This window comes from Pteropus vampyrus, unplaced genomic scaffold (genome assembly GCF_000151845.1).
Source record: "Pteropus vampyrus isolate Shadow unplaced genomic scaffold, Pvam_2.0 Scaffold470, whole genome shotgun sequence".
NCBI classification, from domain to species: domain Eukaryota; kingdom Metazoa; phylum Chordata; class Mammalia; order Chiroptera; family Pteropodidae; genus Pteropus; species Pteropus vampyrus.
Window position 1 is genome coordinate 744,001 of NW_011889251.1, and position 18,929 is coordinate 762,929.

Below are 18,929 nucleotides of genomic sequence, written 5' to 3' on the forward strand. Positions count from 1 at the left end.
CTAGGGAGGTGGAATAACTCGCTCAGGGTTGCACTGCAAAGCTGGGACCAAAGCTCTGAACTCTTTTCACCACTCTGCCCTGCCACGCTCCTGCTAGCCTGGAGGGACAGGAGGCAAGGAACCCTGTGGGAAGCCCTCAGGGCCAGCCCAAAGCTTCACTGGCTCCCAAACTGATCAGAACTTGGGCTGCTGAGGGCTGACCAGAGCCTGCATGGGGGGGTGGGTTGCATCTTATCTGAGGGGTTCTCACAACAGTCCCCAGGCTCAGGCCCTAAGCCCTGTAAAGGCAAGAGGGCACTAATGTGGTTTTCTGCCTGGGAACCATTCCCTCCTCCTCTGCTAACAGCAAGCCTCTAGGGAAGGTTCTTCCCCCACCCCCCGCCGCCTCCCGCCATAGTTCTGGCAGGGCCACACTCATAATCCTCTGCCTCTCAGTATCCCCTCTGCACACTTAGAGGCCTGGCAAGGATGGCACCCATCCCCCTGAGCACAGTGACTGGGCCAAGTGAGGCACATCACCTAAGCAGGGGCAGTCGGAATCCATCCCTGTGACTAAATAGACAGAGACAAAGCTATCTCTGGGTGTCGAGTTGGGATGATGTAAATCTGGAGCTGTCTGAAGCCATGGCCTCCTCTCCCCAATCCATTCCCCAAACAAGGGAGAAGCCCATTTTCCAGTAGGGGAGAATGAAGCCAACACCAGTGGGAGAGAGCGTCCTGACCCCTGCTCTGCGTCTAGGGCCAGTCCTACCTCTGGATGTCTCGGTTTCATAAGCCAATAAATACATTGCTTCAGGTAGTTTTAAGTTGGGTTTTTGTCAGTTCTAACCAAGAAAGTCTTGAATAATAAAACAGGACACCTCAAATCCAAAGTGGACCTGAGACTGTCTGCCCACTCTGGCTGAGGTGGCAGGTGCTGGACTCCTGGGAGGCCCATGTTCCCAGGCTTGGAGCAGGTTGGGATGAGTGGGGGGCCCAGGTACCCCCACAGCAACCATGCCCAACCTGGGGCATGGTGGAGGCAGTTAAAGAACTTGTAGCAGGTTCTAAGTCCTTTTATATAATATTTCCCAGATGCCTGCTATGAACCCGGCAGTGTGCTAGGCCCAAGGGCCAAGGTGGTACGCGGGCCCCCCAGAGAGAATAGATTCAGTGTTTGCCAACTAATTTCACATTATATAGATCTATCGCTAACCAGCGGTTTGACTTTGGGCAGAATATTTAACCTCTCTGACCTTCAGTCTCATAATTTATAAAATACATCATGGCCTTGAGTAAGGGCTCAAGAGATAATGGGAAGCCTGGCACAGAGCATGCTCTCAGTGACTGTAGTTTATTGCAACTCCTGGGGAGAAGGCATCACCCCTGCTCTCCCACTCTCAGGCTCATCATTCCACTGGGGAGGCCACACCCACAGAGGAAGCTCAGCAACAGTATGAGAGTTGAAGAATCATCGAAGGCTAGCATTCAAGAGATACACGAAGACCACGATTGGCCAAGAAGTGGCCCAGGGATGGGGCCTGAGCTGGGAGTGGTACTGTGATAGGTTGGAGTGGTCAAGGAGGAAGGCTGACTGGGCGAGATGGTGTGGGAGGAAGAATAAGAATGAGATGTAAGGGACTAGCTGCAGTCAGGGTTGGAAAGATCATTTGTACCTTTCCTTGAGAGCTGGGCTATGGGACAAAGTCTTTGTGGCTCCATGGGGTGGGTGCATGACAGGATAAGTGTCTTATGAGGCTTTTGCTTTGGTTCAGGTAAATAGGGATGAAACCTGGGCCAAGGTTGCTCCTGAGGTTAGATTGGAATGTAAAGGACACGCGTGAGCAAGATCCAGAAAGAAGCCTGACCAGGACCCAATTGCTACAGTAGTAAGGGGGATGGAGGAGCCTGAAAGGCTGGGAGAGCGAGGGGTCCCTCATAACACAGGGCAGACAGGGTCTGAGTTGGGTCTTCCTCCAAAGGCAGGGCTCAGGACAGAGGATGTTCCACAACGTTAGGTTTAGAAAGACCTAGAAGGCTCTATGGTGGAAATACAGGTGGGTGACGACAGATACAGGATTAGAATCTATGACAAGGCAGGAGTTGGAAGTGAACCCAAATAACCAGAGAACCAAATGGTATGCTCACTCTGTGGCTGTCAGGAGGAGGGAAGAGGCCTGTGCAACCGCTAGAGTTGAGGGGTGCAGCCTGAGGACAGGCAGTTCTGGTGCCTCCCCAGTCAAAGGAAATGACTAGGGCCAGAGGGCACAGCCTAGCAGGAGGCAGCCTCCATACTCGAGCTGGACCCGCCACTGCAGAGAGGGGACAATAGGGTGACCTGAGCTCTTGACCTTATAAGTTTTCAAGAGAGAGGATGACATGTGGGAAGAGGCCTGTCATCACTGAACAGAAGCTGTCCCCGGGGCCAAAGACACACGAGCCTCCTACCTTGGCGCTGTGAGGACAGCTGCCTGCACGTGGGTGCCTAGCAAAGCGACAGGCAACAGGCAGGCAGCTCGCACACATATCCTGGGCCTGCCTCTCCCTGGAGCCCAGTTCCTGGCAGCCTAGCCTCCCATAATTACCTTCTAAAAATATCCTTCCCCCACCCCCACCTCTTGATTTCAAAATATTTAGTTTTTAGGGTATTTAAAATGAGAGCTGGCGGCTCTTCCAGGCCCAGATAACAAAGCTAAACATTTATGCTTCGACTGCATTTCTCTGAATCGGCCCAGATCTCGGGGCTTGATATGGCAGCAGCAGGAGGGAGGGGGGTCAAGTGCAAGACGGATCATGTGCTGGCCTCCTGAGGGTTGTGGGGGGACTGGCCCGCCCCACTGAACCCCTGTAGGACCCCTCCCTTTGTAGGGGACCACCTACCGCTGTTGACGTGGAGCCGGCCTTTGACCGAGTCCTTCCCCAGGATGTTCTCGGCCTCGCAGACATACTCCCCGGCATCCTCCATCTTCACCTTGTTGAACTGCAGTCGTGAGTTCTTTCTGGTTAGGGAGAGAATAAGAGGGGGAGACGTGTGAGCCAGGGTCCAGGCTGGCTGTGGCTCCCCAGCGGTCACCCAGCGGTCACGTCTCCCATAAGCCGCAGTGGCTGTGCAGGGTGGATGGGAAGTAGAGTCTGGGGTCTGGGTGGAACACTGAGTCCCTGGAGCTGGAGGGAGACCTGGGCACTCGAGAGAACACAGGGTGGGGCTAGTGGCTACACATATGTTCTAAATCTATGAATCCCCACATCTACTTTTCCAGGGCTGGGCCTTATTTGCAGCTATTTTTCTGGGGATCCCTTAGGAAGTCACATGGCCACCTCCCTCCTCTTCTTTCAGTGCCCCTCCCCCAGTCCTGGTGTTTTCCCCCACACTCCCAACGGGTCAGCCAGTGGCTCACCAGCTACTTAGCCTTCCCTTAGAAGATTATTTGGAAGATTTCTGTGGAAATACCTCACAAATTTAGATTTAAGAATATGAAGGTCTTAAAATTATTTTTAATAGTTTGTGTGTTACGTGTGGGGAAGAACCATGGTAATAGTAACTAGTCTGGACTCTTAAATTTGATATTTAGGTTCAAGTCTGAAACAGGGATTTGATACATTAATTATTTTAAATTAAGATGTATACGAAAATCCTTTTATTTTACATATTTCATGTTTTTTAATATGCTATTAGCTTCGACATCTAAGGTACATACTGTTACTCGGGCTGATGGCCTTACATCCCACCTTCCTCCTCTGCACTGCCTGATACAAGAGGCTTCGTTTTTGTTGAGAAACTTTCATAACCAATGTGTAAGAACTATGTAAAAGATTCCACGTTTCTAAAGGAAAAAAAAAAAGTGGCAGCCTGTCATTCTAGGTATGCAAGGTACCTGGGGAGGGCCTGTTCTAATTGGTTCCCACGGCACCTGTGTCCGGCTTCTCAGTCCCAATCTGTGGCTCTCCGCGACTTCACATTAGCCCTCTGTGGTGTCTCCAAAGGGCTTTCATTCATTCACATTCAATAAATGTTTACTGAGTGCCTTCTGAGTGCTGGGAGCTTGCTTACCTCAGGGAACTAAAAGATCCTATTCTAGTGGCCTGACCTGACCTTCACAGCTAATCTGGAGATGGACAGAACAGTACAGATGGGAAAACTGAGTTCTAGAGGGGCTTTTGAACTTGTCCAAGGGTACTGACTGGCACAGCTTTTAATGCTCTGAGCCCAGACGTGTAGACCAGAGTCAGGGAACCAATGAGGAAAGGAGGACAGGGGAGGTGAGCAGAGAGGCTGGGACAGGTGTGGAGGGGATGATAAACTGAGCCACATCTCTACTGGGGCTGTGCTTTGAGCACTTGCCTCCCGGGCTGCCCCCTACTCTGTTTCTAGGAGTGGGCCTCTTCCCAGACCTACTCACTCCAAATCCCCCAAACAAGGGTCCATGAAGTTGTCTTGTCATTAGACCCTGTTGCTGTGATGGTGTCCTTACTGATGCCATGGTGACAGCTGCCTGACTCCCCCCTATCCTTCCTGGCTCAAGCCAGTCAGTGTCTCCTTGGCCTGATGTCTGTCTACAACCCACTACTGTCAGTTCAAGTTTGTTCCCTTCATTAAACAGAGCCTTGGAGCCCCTCTGGCTGAGAAAGCATCTCCTGCGGGGCTCTAGCCTAATTAGATGCCACAAAGCCCGGGACTAGGCTTCTCTTGCTTCCTGGCCACTGGCTCTTCCCTGACACTAAACAAGCAGAGAGTGTGTGTGTGTGTGTGGGGAGGGGGGGAGGGTTGGTCACCTGAGGGTCACAGGGTCAAGGTAGAGGGGACACACAGTCAGAACCTCCTTGTCACTCACAGCTGAATTCAAAGAATCTTCCCTTATATGACATCATATGTAGCAGGGCAAGGCAGAGCTAGGTTCATAGATATCCAGAGGGATAAAAGCTACCTGGAAGGAGGGGCTTCCCACATGAAAGTGTGAGGCCTGGGGAAAGGAGGCACAGGGCTCAGGGAGAGCCCCTCCCCTTTGAGGAACTAGAAAGAGGCAAGGGGACAGAACAATGACCCCTGCATGTACCAGCTGTATGATGATTTTGCCAGTTCAGGGAGGTAGGCCCCAGAGTTGCACAAGAGGCCCTGGGGTCAGAGCTGAAGGGTGGGGCTCTATGGGTCCCTCTGGCTCTGAAGGACCAGAGGGGCTGGGGATGACACACACTACACTCTCTTCTCCTCACTAGCCCCCAGGATTCAGGACTCTCTCTTACCTCCTGGCAGGCCTGGTAGCCCCTCGCCGTGCTGACCCAGGTCTGCCCCTGTGATAGACGTCCCTCCCCTCCTTCCTCAGCTAGCTTTTTGTTGGCAGAGATGGGATCTGGGCGGCCACGTCCTCTACCCGTCCACACATTTTCCTCAGTGTCTACCTCCCTCTGCCTGCCCGAGGGGCCTGTTCCAGCCTGCCCCTCATAAATAAGAGAACACGCGGTTCTGCAGGGGAGGGCCCTGTGCCCAGGGCTTGGGGGGCCAGTTTTCTCCTGGCATAGAAGGTTTGGGTGAGACACCTCCTGGAGCAGTCCCTGAGACAGACGACACCTGCCGGGGAGGGGGTCTCTGCAGGCTGAGAGTGATGTCAAGACTGAGTGTAGCCTGGGCAGAAGAAGTGCTAAGAGGGCCAGAGGGCAAGCTGCAGTTGGGCAGAAGGAAAGAGGATGCTGCCAGAAAGGAGATCCCTGCCCCTGCCCTTGGCTCCCACACAAGGTGAAGTGCGTGTGGAGCTGGCAGCTCTCTCTGAGTCACAACAGGGGAATCAGAAATTCCCTATAGCCTACTCCTCCACCCCATCCGCTCACTGCTGGGAGCCCAGGGGCAGGATGAATGGAGCAAGGAAGTTTCAAAAAGGCAGCAGATAGGTTAGGGCTCTGACAAGAAAGGGACAGGGGCACCCTTAGGCTCTTAGGGGTCCCTGATATCCAGAAGGAAAAGAGCTGACCAGGCCCTGTTTCTGGACTGGGTCACCTGCTTGTCAGATAAAACTGAGGCTTTACCCGGACACTAAATCGCTCAAAGTTGAGGTCAACCCAAAGAATGACTCGCCCAGTCTTAGTGTCACTCTGTACCCAAGAGAGGAGAGCTAATCCTGCAAAATTCTCATTAATTCTATACTGGATGTTGATCTCCTCTGCCAAGCCATAAAGTGGAGGGGTGTGTGTGTGTGTGTGTGTGTGTGTGTGTGTGTGTGTGTGTGTAGACTCTGAGGCTCTTTCATGCTAGAAAGAGAGACAGCCGCCCTCCCCCCAACCCCCTCAACAAGGCAATGGAACTGTGTCTAAGGCACCACAACGGAAGATGACAAGAGCTGCCTGGAGGCCCAGGAAGGTGTGGAGGATATGACTTGTAAGCTGGGCCTGGGAGAACCTTCCCAGGGACAGTGCGTGTGTGTGTGTGTATGGGGCAGCTGCCAGCATAGGGAACAGCCTGGGCCCATGTCCAGGGTCATTAAAGGAAAGAGCAGGAATGAGGAGCACTTGAGGTGTTGGGGAAAAGTGGGGCAGTGACTTAGAGGCCAGGAAGAGGAGTCGGAAGGGCTCCAAGGCCTGGGCTGTACCTGGCATACAGCAGGCTCTCAAGATCTGTCAAGAAAATGAATGGAAGATCAGATACATGCCCATGTTAGAGAGATCATCGTCCCCTGTCAGAGTCACGGGAGTCAGTGACTGTAGACTTCCAGAATTGTAAGCAAAACTGGGTGGATGAGATACATTTCTTTCTAAAGAAAGGGTTAAGGCCTTTACCAGATTATACACTAGTAGCTAGACTAGAAACTGTGAAGTTCGGGACCATGTCAATTCCAATCCCTGGTGTATCTCCAGCCTCTGGCAGAGCATCTGGCACACAGTTGATGTTATGTTATGAATTCACAAGGGGGCCTGTGGCCCAGAAAAGGTGGGGATGACCGAGAATGGGGCAGTGGAGGAAAAGAGGCTAAAGCTGGGAGAACAGATAATAAACTTGCAGGGCAGGGAGAAAGGTGCCTCCAACACCAGTCTTCTCCCATCACCTAGCTCTCTGCTCAGTATAGTTAGCTGAGCTGAGAAACCAGCCCATTATCATGCATCACCTCCCAGATGCATTCTGCAGATTCTTTCACCAAAGATTGCCAAAATGGCGGGCTTTCAGACACTGTGGCAGGTCCTTTGAGAAGTTTTAGGGACAAAAGGAGACTTCCACAGGTAGAGTTGACTTTGACAATCAAATTGCTTTCAACCATCCAGAGACATGAATTAAGCATCTATAGTCTGAAGACAGTGAGTCAACATAACCAGAAAGGACCAGAACTGCAAGAAAAAATTGGGCTTGGCAAGGCAGGGGTACCAGAACCTGATCCACAGGTGATCTGGGGCATGGCACAGAGTTCTTCCAACTGAGGCCCCACCTTATCAGGAAGGGAGATGCCAGGAGGGAGGGAAGGCTGTTGCTCACCTGCCATTGCCATACTTGATGCGAATGTCTCGGCTGCGGTTGACCTCCTTGCCATCCTTAAACCAGCGGTAGGAGGGCTGGGGGTTACCGGCCACGGCCTCGCACTTCAGCGATTGCTTCTCTCCAACCTGTCCTGTCTGACTCTTCATCTTCTTCAGCTTGGGCTTGGTGGCTGTAGGGGTATAAGGCAGAGAGGTGAGCATGGTGGTGGGTGGGGGACAGTATCAAGCATGAGCAGTGGAGGAGGGGCCACTGTCCTTGGGTTGGGCCTGGAGAGGTGCAGGGGTGAGCTCGGGGAGCCACCCTTCCTGGTGTCATTTCCTAGTTTAATTCCATGAGCATTCACAAAGGGTCTGCAATGACGTCAGTGTGGTTATTACCTGTGGAGAGTCTCCTTCATACCTGGAATGGTACAAGGAGCTTTATATGCATTGATTTATGAAAATAACCCCATGAGTTCACTGCAACGATTAAACCCATTTATAGATGGGGAACTGAAGCTCCTTGACTTCAGTGCTAAGGACCTATAACTCCTGTCTCAGCACCCCCCAGGCCTACGCTGGGCCCAGAGGACAAAGGTGGACCAAGATGACAGATATAGCACCTGCCCTGGCATTAACATCACAACATGGTTCATGGAGAACTGGGAATGCTGAAGTCCAGTGGAGCAACCCCAACCAGGGCTGGGGGAGGAGAGAACTCAGTTAAGATCTAAGGGGTGGGGCTAGGAGGAGAAGGGAGGGTGTGGGCCAGGCAGAGTCATGGCTGTGGCTTGGGAGAATCACATGTGGTCCAGTGGGGTAGGCTGACTTGAATGAGTGAAGTGGAATGGCTGTGTGGGGGAAAAGGCATGGGGCTACACTGGTGCGCACAGGCCCAGCCACGGATGCAGGGCTGCAAATGTTGAACTGAGAAGCTTCTCCCATTTTTCTTAAACACCATTCTATTTCCACATGCCCGGGTCTCCCATGCTTTATCCCCTAGCTCCTCTCCCTCCAACAACCTTAAAAAAAAAAAAAAAAACAATAAGAAAAGGAAAGGAAAAAGTACTCTGTCCTCAGGAAGGTGAGGGCAAGCCCAAGTTCCTTGCTGGGGTACATAATAATTTCCTTTGGGATAGCCCTTTACAGAACACGCAATGCCTTCATGCATGCTCTCATTGGTTCCTGAGCAAGAGTCATTACTGACATAGATAATGAAGATGAGCCTCAGTGAAACTTGACCAAGGTCACATAGCCAGGCAGCCACAGAGCTGGGACTAAAGCCCAGACACCTGGATTTGCAATGCATCAGGCTAGTGTCTGCTTTTGCAGTCTTGTCTACCTTTGAAGAATGGAGATCCTTGTTTTTATCCTTCCAGCAGCAGAAAAGAGGGTGTGCTAGGGCCAGGGAATTATCTGGGTACTGGTTGACCCCATCTAGGCCATCAGTCCCTCCCTCAACAACTCAGAGCAACACACCTGAGCTAGCTCCAGATAAAGGCAGGTGAGAGGGCCTGGCTATAGATAGGGGCCCATCACTGAACCTAACCTGAGCTGCTGCTTGTAAGCAAGGAGTAGATGAGAGTGGGGTGCAGGGACGAAGGGATCATAAAAAGGCTCCCAAAGCCTTAAAAAATGTATGACATAGACTAAAAGAACAGTTCTCGTAAAATGATTTTGTTCATTTTAGAAAACTTAAAAATACAAATGGGTAAAAGAAAACAAAATCATCCGTTATCCTAGTACTCAGAAATAAAACACACACACAGGCACACACACACTTACTTTTAAACAAAATGCAATCATTGAGGTAGATGGGGAAAAAAAATTTTTAAAGTTAATTAAAATAATTTCTTCAATAAAAATTTAAAAAATTAAAAAAAAAATAAATACAATAAAAACTGGAAACAAACAAAAAAGGAATCATTGCCAGTAACATGTTTCTTTCATTTAATGAAACAATATAAGCCTTTCATCTTGGCATTAAATATTAATAATAATATTTCCCAAACTGAATTCTATAGGATACGAATATCCAGAGAGATGATAACAGATAGTATTTGAGAAAAGAGTTCCATGAGCAAATCAGTTTATGGAACATATAGGTAAACACAGTTAAAGAAGTATCTTCATTGACTTCAGTACGATTCTCCAAGTAAAGGTCTTGAAACTTTTTTTTCTTGGAACACTGAGTAGCATTTCCAGAAAATAAAGTAATGTGGAATATACAACTTATTCCACATAACTTTATATATATGTATTTAGATCTATACTTATTTTAATAGATAATATATTCACATGATTCAAAATTTAAGAAGTGAAAAAGGGTGTATGACTTAAAAAAACAAGTCTTCCTTTAGCTTCTGACCATAGCCACATGGTTAGTTGCCTTTCCAGGAGGCAACCAATTTTATATCCTTTCAGAGATCTTTTTTTTTTTTCCTATAGCATCATTTTTCATGGTTGCATTATATTTCTGTAAGGGTATATCACAATTTATGTTTTCTTTTCTCCCTCCCCTCCCCCTCATAAACGAGCCCAGAGGAGGATCCTTGCAGTTTCATCCAGTGTATACATTACATATCCAGTGCACACACCCAGTGTACACTGCTGTACAGCAGTGTGACTCTTGACTCAGATTGCCTGGGTTCAAATCCAGGCTTTGCTACTTGTTAGCTTTGTGTCCTCAGGTCATTGACTTAATTCTTTCGAGCCTCAGTTTCCTCATCTGTAAAAGACAGGTGATAAATAGCTCCTGTCTCCTGGGAAGATGGCTTTGAGGATTATATGAGATAATGCATGTAAAGCCTGGCACGCACAGAGCATTTAATAAAGGTTAGCTATTATTGTTATTATTATCGGCAATTATTTCCTAAGGCAATCTTCCTAAAAGTGGAATTGCTGCGTCAAAAGGGTTTGCAATCTTCCTCAGCTTTACGTGTTGCCAAATTACCTTCTGGAAAGGTTGCATCAATCTGCACTCCCACCAGTGAATGACAGTGCCTGTTTTTTCCACACCCTCACTAACATGAGGTATTATCATATGTAATCTTCACTAATTAGCCAGGCTAAAGATAATGTCTCTGTTGTTTTAATTTGCATTTATTTGATTCCTGGTGAGGCTGACCACTTTTTATAAGTGTATTGGCCCGTTGTATTTTTTCTTTTTGAATTGTCTGTTCTTGCCTGTACTCTGTTTTTCTATTGGGTGCTCATCTTATTGATCTATAAGAGTTCTTTATAAATATTAAGACTATTAATCTTTTGCTACATTTCTTCCCCAGTTACTTGCTTCATCTATTTTTAAAAGTTTTTTTTTTTTGGATATCCAGAGGTTTTATATATATCAACCTATCAATCCGTTGGACTTTCTGGAACTTCATTATTCTAAATACGACTGAAGCCTCAGCATCATTCTCCCTTACTTATATCACTACCTTCCTTCATCTCCTTGTTCAGGGGTCTTGATAGTCCATTCACTTCAGAACAATCTCATCTAGTTCACATGTTCCTCATTCATTCATTCATTCATTCATTCACTTACTCAACCTACTATATGCCAGGCATCGTTCTGGGCCCTGAGGACATAGTAGTGAACCAGACAGATAAGTGGCTTGCTCTTAGGGAGCCTGGAAAAAAGAAGCCCATGTGGCTGGAAGATTCTGGAAGGCAGGGGTGAAATGAGGGGAGCCTGGTATGTGGCTACGTGAGCAAAGACAAGAAGTCTGGATTTATTCTGCCCATGCCCCATCCCCTTTTGTAACTTTTTATATACCTACTATAAATTTTAAAATTGTATATATATAGATCACATTATATACCTAGTACACAGCACTGGTCTAAAGGATGACAAAATAAAAATAACTATATATTTTCGTTAACCAATGTCGCTATAACAAATAAATAAATTAATTAAACCATACATTTGAATCATGCTGTGTTCTTTATAAAGAATCTTCTTTTATACCTCTTAACAGTTCCTCACAAGGACCAACTGAGATACAGGAGTCCCCCCTTATCTACAGTTTTGCTTTCTGAGATTTCAGTTACCCATAGTTCGAAAATATTAAATGGAAAATTCCAGAAATAAACAATTCCTGTTTCAAATTGTGTGCCGTTTTGAGTAGTGTGATGAAATCTTGTGCTGTCCGTCCTGTTTGGCGTGTGATTCACCCCTTTGTCCAGCACATCCATGCTGTATATGCTCCCTGCTCGCTGGTCACTTAGTAGCTGCCTTGGCTATCAGTGACTGTGCTTGTGTTCATGTAATCCTTATTCTACTTAATAAAAGCCCCAAAGCCATTCACATACTTTTATTACAGTATATTATAACAGTTTTATTTTATTATTAGTTATTATTGTTAATAGGGTTCAGTACTATCCGGGGTTTCGGGCATCGACTGGGGGTCTTAGCATGTATCCCGCACAGATAAGGGGGGACTGCTGTACTAAAAACCAAGTCGTTTGCTCTAGCAACATCTAGTCCTGGTCCCTGCTCAACGAAATCTTAGTTCACAGTTCTTTTAAAGCCGAAGATGTGCATTTTGAAAGAGAATATGACCCTGAGAACAGGCTATGATTTTGGCTTTAAGCAAGTCACCTGGCAGGGAGGGGCAGCAGCTCAGGTGATAGGAAAGAGAATAACACCCACCAGGTGGCACCCTGAACAACTCCCAGAGAACCTCGATGCTCTCACTCCTGGGCCCAGAGCTCTGTGGTGAGTAGCATGGACAACCCTCCAAGATGGCCCTGGATTTGCTTTGCAGTTGTGATGGGAAGGCATCAGAGCTTACAAGTCAGGAGATGACTTGATCTCCCTTTGCATTTTAAGCTCAGTCTTATCCTGAGCCACCATTGCTACTCCCACTGTGGCTTCCAGCCATTGGATCCAATACCAGCTCTTGGGGACATCTAGGCTAAGAGGTTATTCACACAGTAGACCTTTGAGGAACTGGAGATACTGTTTATGGGGTCTCAGACACAACTAGGCCAGCTTTAGCTTCTGCCTGGGCCCCTTCTCTGAGCTGGGTCCAGTATTATCTGAGTCTCTTTTATGGCCCAGGGCCCAGAATGGAATGCTAGTATGGAAACCACTGTATTTTTTCCCCATGCTGTCTTGAGGTGAAAGCTGAACTAAACAGAGGAACAGGCTTCCTGGGATGGTTGGGATCTGTCAGCACAAGAGCTGAACCCCCACCCCCAAGTCAGTTGATGTGCATTTACTGAGTGCCTACTGTGTGTCAGGTTCTGTGATTTGTCCAAGACTAGTAGTATATGGAGCAGCCACTCCTCTGTTTGTCCTCCTCTGTTATTGTCTTGTTTCATAAGAAATACATTTTTTTTTGTTGTAGAAAAATTACACAATACAAGGAAAAAGAAAAACACATTTAAGTCTATTCAATTACCACCAGAGAGAAAACCATTGTCAACGTTTTCAAATATCTCCTGCAAGACTTTTCTCTCTAAAATGTTTTATATCCTACTTTTTTCAGTCACTATATTGTAAAAACATTTCTTCAAATCTAGAAATACAGATCTAAATCATCTTAATGGCCACACAATATTCCATTGTTCAGATGAATTTATTAGTCTGTCTCTCATGTTTTGCTAATATTAACAATACTGCAATAAACTTCTCTATAAATTCAACTTTGCAGCCAAAGGGAGGAATCACAGTCCTGAGGGTTTGTGCATATTTCCCCACACAGAGGGGACTCTCAAAGGCCCAGCACACAGGAGAGTGACAGATGAGAAGCATCAGGCAGAAGCATGAAGAAGATCTGTGCACTCAAGAAGGGGGTGGGAATTCCCACACTCTGCTTCCATGACTTTCACTGATACCCTGTATCCCTGTGGCTGCTCCTTTCCCACTGGTGCGGGGGGCAAGCTGATGGCCCTTCGGTGTTGGGCAGGTCTCCCTTCACCTCCCCTAACGTCTCCTCCTCAGACCAAGCCCTCTCTGCTGAGCTCCCAAACTCCTTAAGAGGTCACTTTGTCCAGCTCCCTTCCTCCTAGAACAGTGCATATCTAAGCAGCAGGACTAGGGCTCTCTGGCGTGGGGGTGTGGTGTGCGGGTGTGAGGGTACGGGGAGACCCCCCTTTGGCAGCTTTATAACAAGAGGAAGGTCTCTCAAGGAGGACCCGGGTCTCCATAACAATACTTCTCTTGAGGATGGGTCCCCTAAAATCTCAAGACACATCTCAGTTGCCATGAGTTGGGCCATGGGGTATCTGGTGGCTTCTGTTTCTTCATCGCCTCATGCCTCGCCATGGCATCTGGCCTGTGTCTGTTTGACAGGGAATCCCCGGAAGGCACCTCACTGAAGATAACAACAGCAGCAAGAACAACCAGGGCTGCTTTTTTTCTCACATCCCAGCCCTGAGGCCAGGAGATACCACTACTGCCAGCAGCTTGACCTCATTCCTCTTGGCTGTGGGCGGTGGGTGTGGAGCCCGCAGAGATCTGAGAGCAAGACAGACGCCTAGAACATCGCCAGGCAGCCCAGCCAGGGAAGACCTGGCCTGGCCTCCATCCGGCAGCCAGGGGGTAGGGGCAGCAAACTCTTAAAAGGGTTAATGATCCTGATCTCATGACTAAGGCTGAGCAGTCCCCTTTGCAGGACAACACCTGGAGACAATGTGGCCAGCCTGCTTATCATCAAAGTCTCCCACTGTCCTGATGCTGGTAGGCTGCGGGCGGCCCCCTCCCCACCCCTCTCCCACCCACAAAGTGACTGTGACCTATTGGAGGTTAATTACAGACTCCAAGTTCAAATAAGAAAGGAAAAAAACAATAACAACAACTAAAAACACAGCTGATTTAAGTGGGCACAGAGGGCCTACTCTCTGAAACGGGCAGTCAAGTATCCTCCCGTGGCCTGCAGAAGAACCATTCGATACTCACGGGCCAGGCCTCACAAAGGGGATGGCCCCTGAGCCACATGTCCTTAGCTAACCAGGCCCAGCCTGGTGCCTGGGCTTGCCTTGCCCTGTTTTCATACCCTTCCAACAAATATCCACCTCCTACAGTCCTATGATAGACCAGGTAACCTACCAGGCATCCGGGGTGGGTAGGATGCTGAACAAGACAACATGGTTCCTGTGCTCAGGTCAGGCTCTGCCTCTTGTTTGGGCTCCACTGAGACTGGCAGGGGGCAGAGCCTCTCAGAGGGCCACTTTCCCTGCACCAGTGAAAGCCAGTCCAAACCTGATGGGCTTTCATCTCAGCAGGCCAGGTGCCTTGCTCCTCAGCTATGAGGTAGAGAAGAGGGGCCAGGGCTGGTTTGGGATGGGAGCTGGAGGGGAAACCTAAACTGTTCCAGGAGGACAGGTAAAGAAGGACAAGGGAAGAAGGAGGGGGAGATAAAACTCGGCAACTCCAAGGCCAACAGAAATGACTCCTGCCTTAAAGCTTTGCCCGCCTATCCGAAAGCACTCATCCACTGACACCCAACCGTACAGTGTGAGTGCAGGGCATAACAAGGCCTGGCCTGACCACCAAGATCAACACTCTGGCCCCCTCAGCCCCCTCTACCAGGAGCCAGGCATCCTGATCGAAATGCTGGCCTCCTCAGGGTCCTGCCAAGGCAGAGATGCCCAGCCCCAGGTACATGCTGAAGTTCTTCACTGGGCCTGAGACAAGGGGACAGCAGAGATGAAGACCTAGGGTATGTCAGGGGAGACTATGTCGGGGAGTTTGCAGAGAAGAGGTGTCTGCTGCTGGAGTGACATACAGGTACTCAGCACAGACACACGATTTCCTTGGATTTTACTCGTACTTGTGTCACAGGCCAGAGACACCTAGCGATGGCACAGGCAAGGCACAGAGGAAGCACTGCTTAACAGAGGAAAGAGTGGCAGCTGAAGACAGTGCAGTTCAGGTCTTTGTCCCAGTGTCCCGATTTTCCAGCTGTCTGCCCTTAGGTAAGTAAGTGGTTTAGCCTCTCTGGGCCTCAGCTGACTCATCTATAAACTATGCTCTATCTATTTCAGAGGAATGGAGTAAGAGAAAGCTCTCTATGGAAGAATGGAAGGCTTCTAACCATTATCATCTCTTTGGCGGTTGGGGGTTGAGGTAGGGACAAAGCAGAGATGACAGTCCCAGAAGGCCATTACCATTCGCCCAAACTCTCTTTAATCTCCCCACTGGGGAAAGCTGGGCCAGGACCAAAGAACCTTCTGTGGGGAGGGACTGCTGCTGATCGGAGGAGGGGATCCCAGAGTCCCTGTTCCCTTTGGGATGGGCTTGCACTTCCCACCTCCTCAGCCTGGCTGGAGAAAGTCGTTTGTGAAGCTCTGGGTCATGGGAATGCAGGGAAAGGGGAGGCACCAGGCCTTATACACCAGGCAAGACTGGCTTCTCAAACTGGGATACAAGCAAAGCCCAAGGATGATCTCGCCTCTTTCTGAAGGATCTGCCAAGCTCATTAGTAAGGAAAAGCAGCACCTTTGTATTAAAGCAAACAGATGTATGATGGAGTACAATGTCAAGTTCATGTGAATTTTTAAGATAAAATAAAAATACAAGAATTCAAAGAAATGTTGGATTTCAGGGGAAAGGTCTTAGCAGGACTGATATAAGTAAGGATAAGGCCCATGTGCACATACCCCAATGTGTGTGGGGGGCCTCAGGCTGCTAGAGGGTCCGATTTCTTCCCTGCAAGTCCATCTACAGGCATAGAGAGCCCTGGCCTAGGCACTCTGGGGTTTGGGAGGGCTGAGATATGGTCCTTTTGTCTTGGCTAGTGAGAGAGAGGGAGCTGGAAAGAATTCACCCCAAAATGTATGACTGCCTGGATTATTCAATAACTGGCTCAAATATAACATGAGGGAAAACTAGTTTCCCTGTCTTCTCTCCCTATATTGCTCCTGGGTTCCCTCTTTCAGTCACCTTGTCGTCTGTGACAACTCTCTCTTGACTCTCCCCAAAGATCAAGACCATTAACCTTCCACCAAGCCTTTCACCCTCTTAGCCCTCTTTGTCTGCCAGGCCCTGGTTCTGGCTCTACTGTGTCCCCTACCCTTAGTACCACTACACTAGCAGTGGTTAAGGGGCAGAATCACCTCTATGTGCCTCCGGCCATTCAGAAATCTTCCTTGGCTCCATGAAGTCTGTAGAATAAAGGCCACCTGCCTTCCTTGGCTGGCAGCCAGGGCCCCTGGGGCAAGCTTACTGGGTCAGTGAACAGGCCCCCTTCCCATACATACCTCTCTGCTTTCGCCCTACCACTTCCCTTCAGGACATATATTCTAGGCAGACCAAAATCACTGGCTGTTCCCCAAACATTCCTATATTCTGCCTCCCTCAATACCCCTTCACTCTAATGCCATTCCTCACACAAAGGCACAGTTGAGAGTGTCAGACATGCAGGCTAGGCCTCAAACTGGTCTCCATTTGCACTCCGGCTCTGTCTGATGTCTCGCATAACCTCTATGAGCCTTTAGTTCCTTGTCTGTAAAACAGGGACAATCTCATCCACTTAGGACTGCGGTGAGAATTAAATGGGGGTAATGTATGTCAAGAACTTAGCACAGTACCTGGAACAGAGAGAACTCAATGACTGGCAGCTCTTGTTAATCTAAATTCCTCATGATCTCCTGAGATGCCACCTTCCTATAAATCACGCAGCCAGAAGCAATCTTTGCCTCACACAGACTTCCTGAGTGTTTCTCCTACCCTATTTGGGGCTCCCTATCTCAGAGTTAACCAGGTTTTTTTAGACTGTGGGGACCTTGGGGCTGAGAGCATTGCTATATTCCTGGCATCTGGCACTAACTAGGTACTCACTGATCATTGGCTGAACAAATGAATTAATGATGTAAAGCTGGACTGTGACTGACGGGTGCCTCAGAGTGGCCTAGATCAAGACTGCTGCAAGCACTCAGGGGAGGCTGAGGCCTCTTGGCAGCTAATCCCAGGGCCCTTTTCCACCTAATACTCCTCCCAACTCAGCTCTTCACCTCTTTCTCTGCCCAAGTAGGCATCTGCCCAGGATAGCAGAGTAGGTAATGAAGTCGGGTCCTCACTGAAGGACTACCCTTGCGCAGCCCATAAGGTGCCCAACTTCTGAGGGGCCAGTGGTCAAAGGCAGGAAGCTTGGCCAGGGCAGCCTCTTCCCATGAGACCTCTCTCCTCAAACAGGAGAAAGGCCAACAAGGTCTCCATGTACAATGATGAAAGGGCTTGAGAGTGTCCTTCATTTGTTTGCTCATGTATGCATCATGCACTCAGCACAGATCAGGCACTAAGGGTCAAGGTGACATGATCTTGATGGAGATTCTAGCTGAGTGAGGTCTTGCCCATACAGTGGGATGAGTACTGTGACGGGGGTGGGGGGAGACACTGAGGGGAAGCACAGAGGATACACCTCACCCTCCTGCCTCACCTTGGGGACAGTGGGGGCTCTGTGAGGAAGCAAAGCCTATGCTGGGCCTGAAGGGTGACAGGAGTTGGCCAAGAGAAGGAACACAGTGCTCTAGGCAAAGGGAAAAACAGATTCAGAGGACGGTGGCAGGAGACCACAGCACACTCAAGAAACTAAGAGAAATCCCATCTGACTGGGTGGCCACGTGGGAGGTGGGAGACAAGGTTGTAGTGGTTGGGTGAGGGGGCAGTGCCTCCAGAAGCTGTTGCTCTAATTCTTGCCCAGTGGTTGCCAAACCCTTCACCTCATTGGTGTGTGAACTCTCTCTGGGCCTCAGTTTCCCCATCTGTATAGTGAAGGGATTGAACCATGAGCTCAGATCCAGCCATGCCTGACTGCACCACAAGTCAGAGATAAGTCTGTTTCAGGTAAATCTAAACTCACCAGCCTGAATTTCAGAAAACTCACCGTTTCATCCCATTGGTCTCTCCCTCCTATACGCCACGGGCGGCGTATCTTCAGGATTGCACTTTATTTCCCAAATGCCCTGTTTCCCGCTTCTGCTCAAGTGGTTTCCTCAGCCCGAATGCCCAGCCCTTTAGATCTCCTTCCATTCTCCAGACCCACCTCAGCCCATCTCCTCCAGAAAGCCTCCCAGATTACTCTGACGGGAATGAGTCTCTTCTATCCATTCTGGATCAGCCCTTGTCAGGGTCAGCCTGTAATTAGGGCAACTGTAATTAGGTCTGTCCACAGGACCAGAAAACTACCCAGATTGGTGCTAGATCTAGCTGGGCTCTCTGGAGCCCCAGCTTGGTTCTGGCTAGACCTCTTGATCACAGTAACACCTCAGTCGTCCCAGGAACTCCTGCCTGTTGGTGCAGCCTCAAGGCCATCCTCCTGTGTCAGTTCTCCACGGCTCTGTTTGCACTTTACCGCCATAGTCACACTGCAAGCTCCTTGTGATGGCAGGGATGCAACTGCTCATCTTTGTAACCCCTAAACCCCACCCAGAAAGGAAATATCTGACCAGTTTATGTGATGGGAGGACCTGCTCCAACAAGAAGACAGAGTGTCCTCTGCCTCTGGGGCATAGACTGTGGAAGAGCCGAGAGCCAGGTAGACTGTGCGTGGTGAGGCAGGGCAGGGGGC

The 18,929-nt window shown here is 49.0% G+C and overlaps 1 protein-coding gene across 5 annotated transcripts in view; it reads right to left on the minus strand.

The window, feature by feature from the left end:
* The window catches only part of NRG2 (neuregulin 2), a 168,931-nt gene that overhangs the window by 25,101 nt on the left and 124,901 nt on the right, over window positions 1–18,929 (minus strand). For all 5 annotated transcript variants that reach the window (XM_011382279.2, XM_011382278.2, XM_011382277.2 and 2 more), the window contains exons 2-3: window positions 7,433–7,604; window positions 2,860–2,978 (exon numbers count right to left, since the gene is read on the minus strand). In XM_011382279.2, coding sequence (XP_011380581.1) covers window positions 2,860–2,978; window positions 7,433–7,604 — 291 coding nt within the window. The remainder of the gene's footprint in view (window positions 1–2,859; window positions 2,979–7,432; window positions 7,605–18,929) is intronic.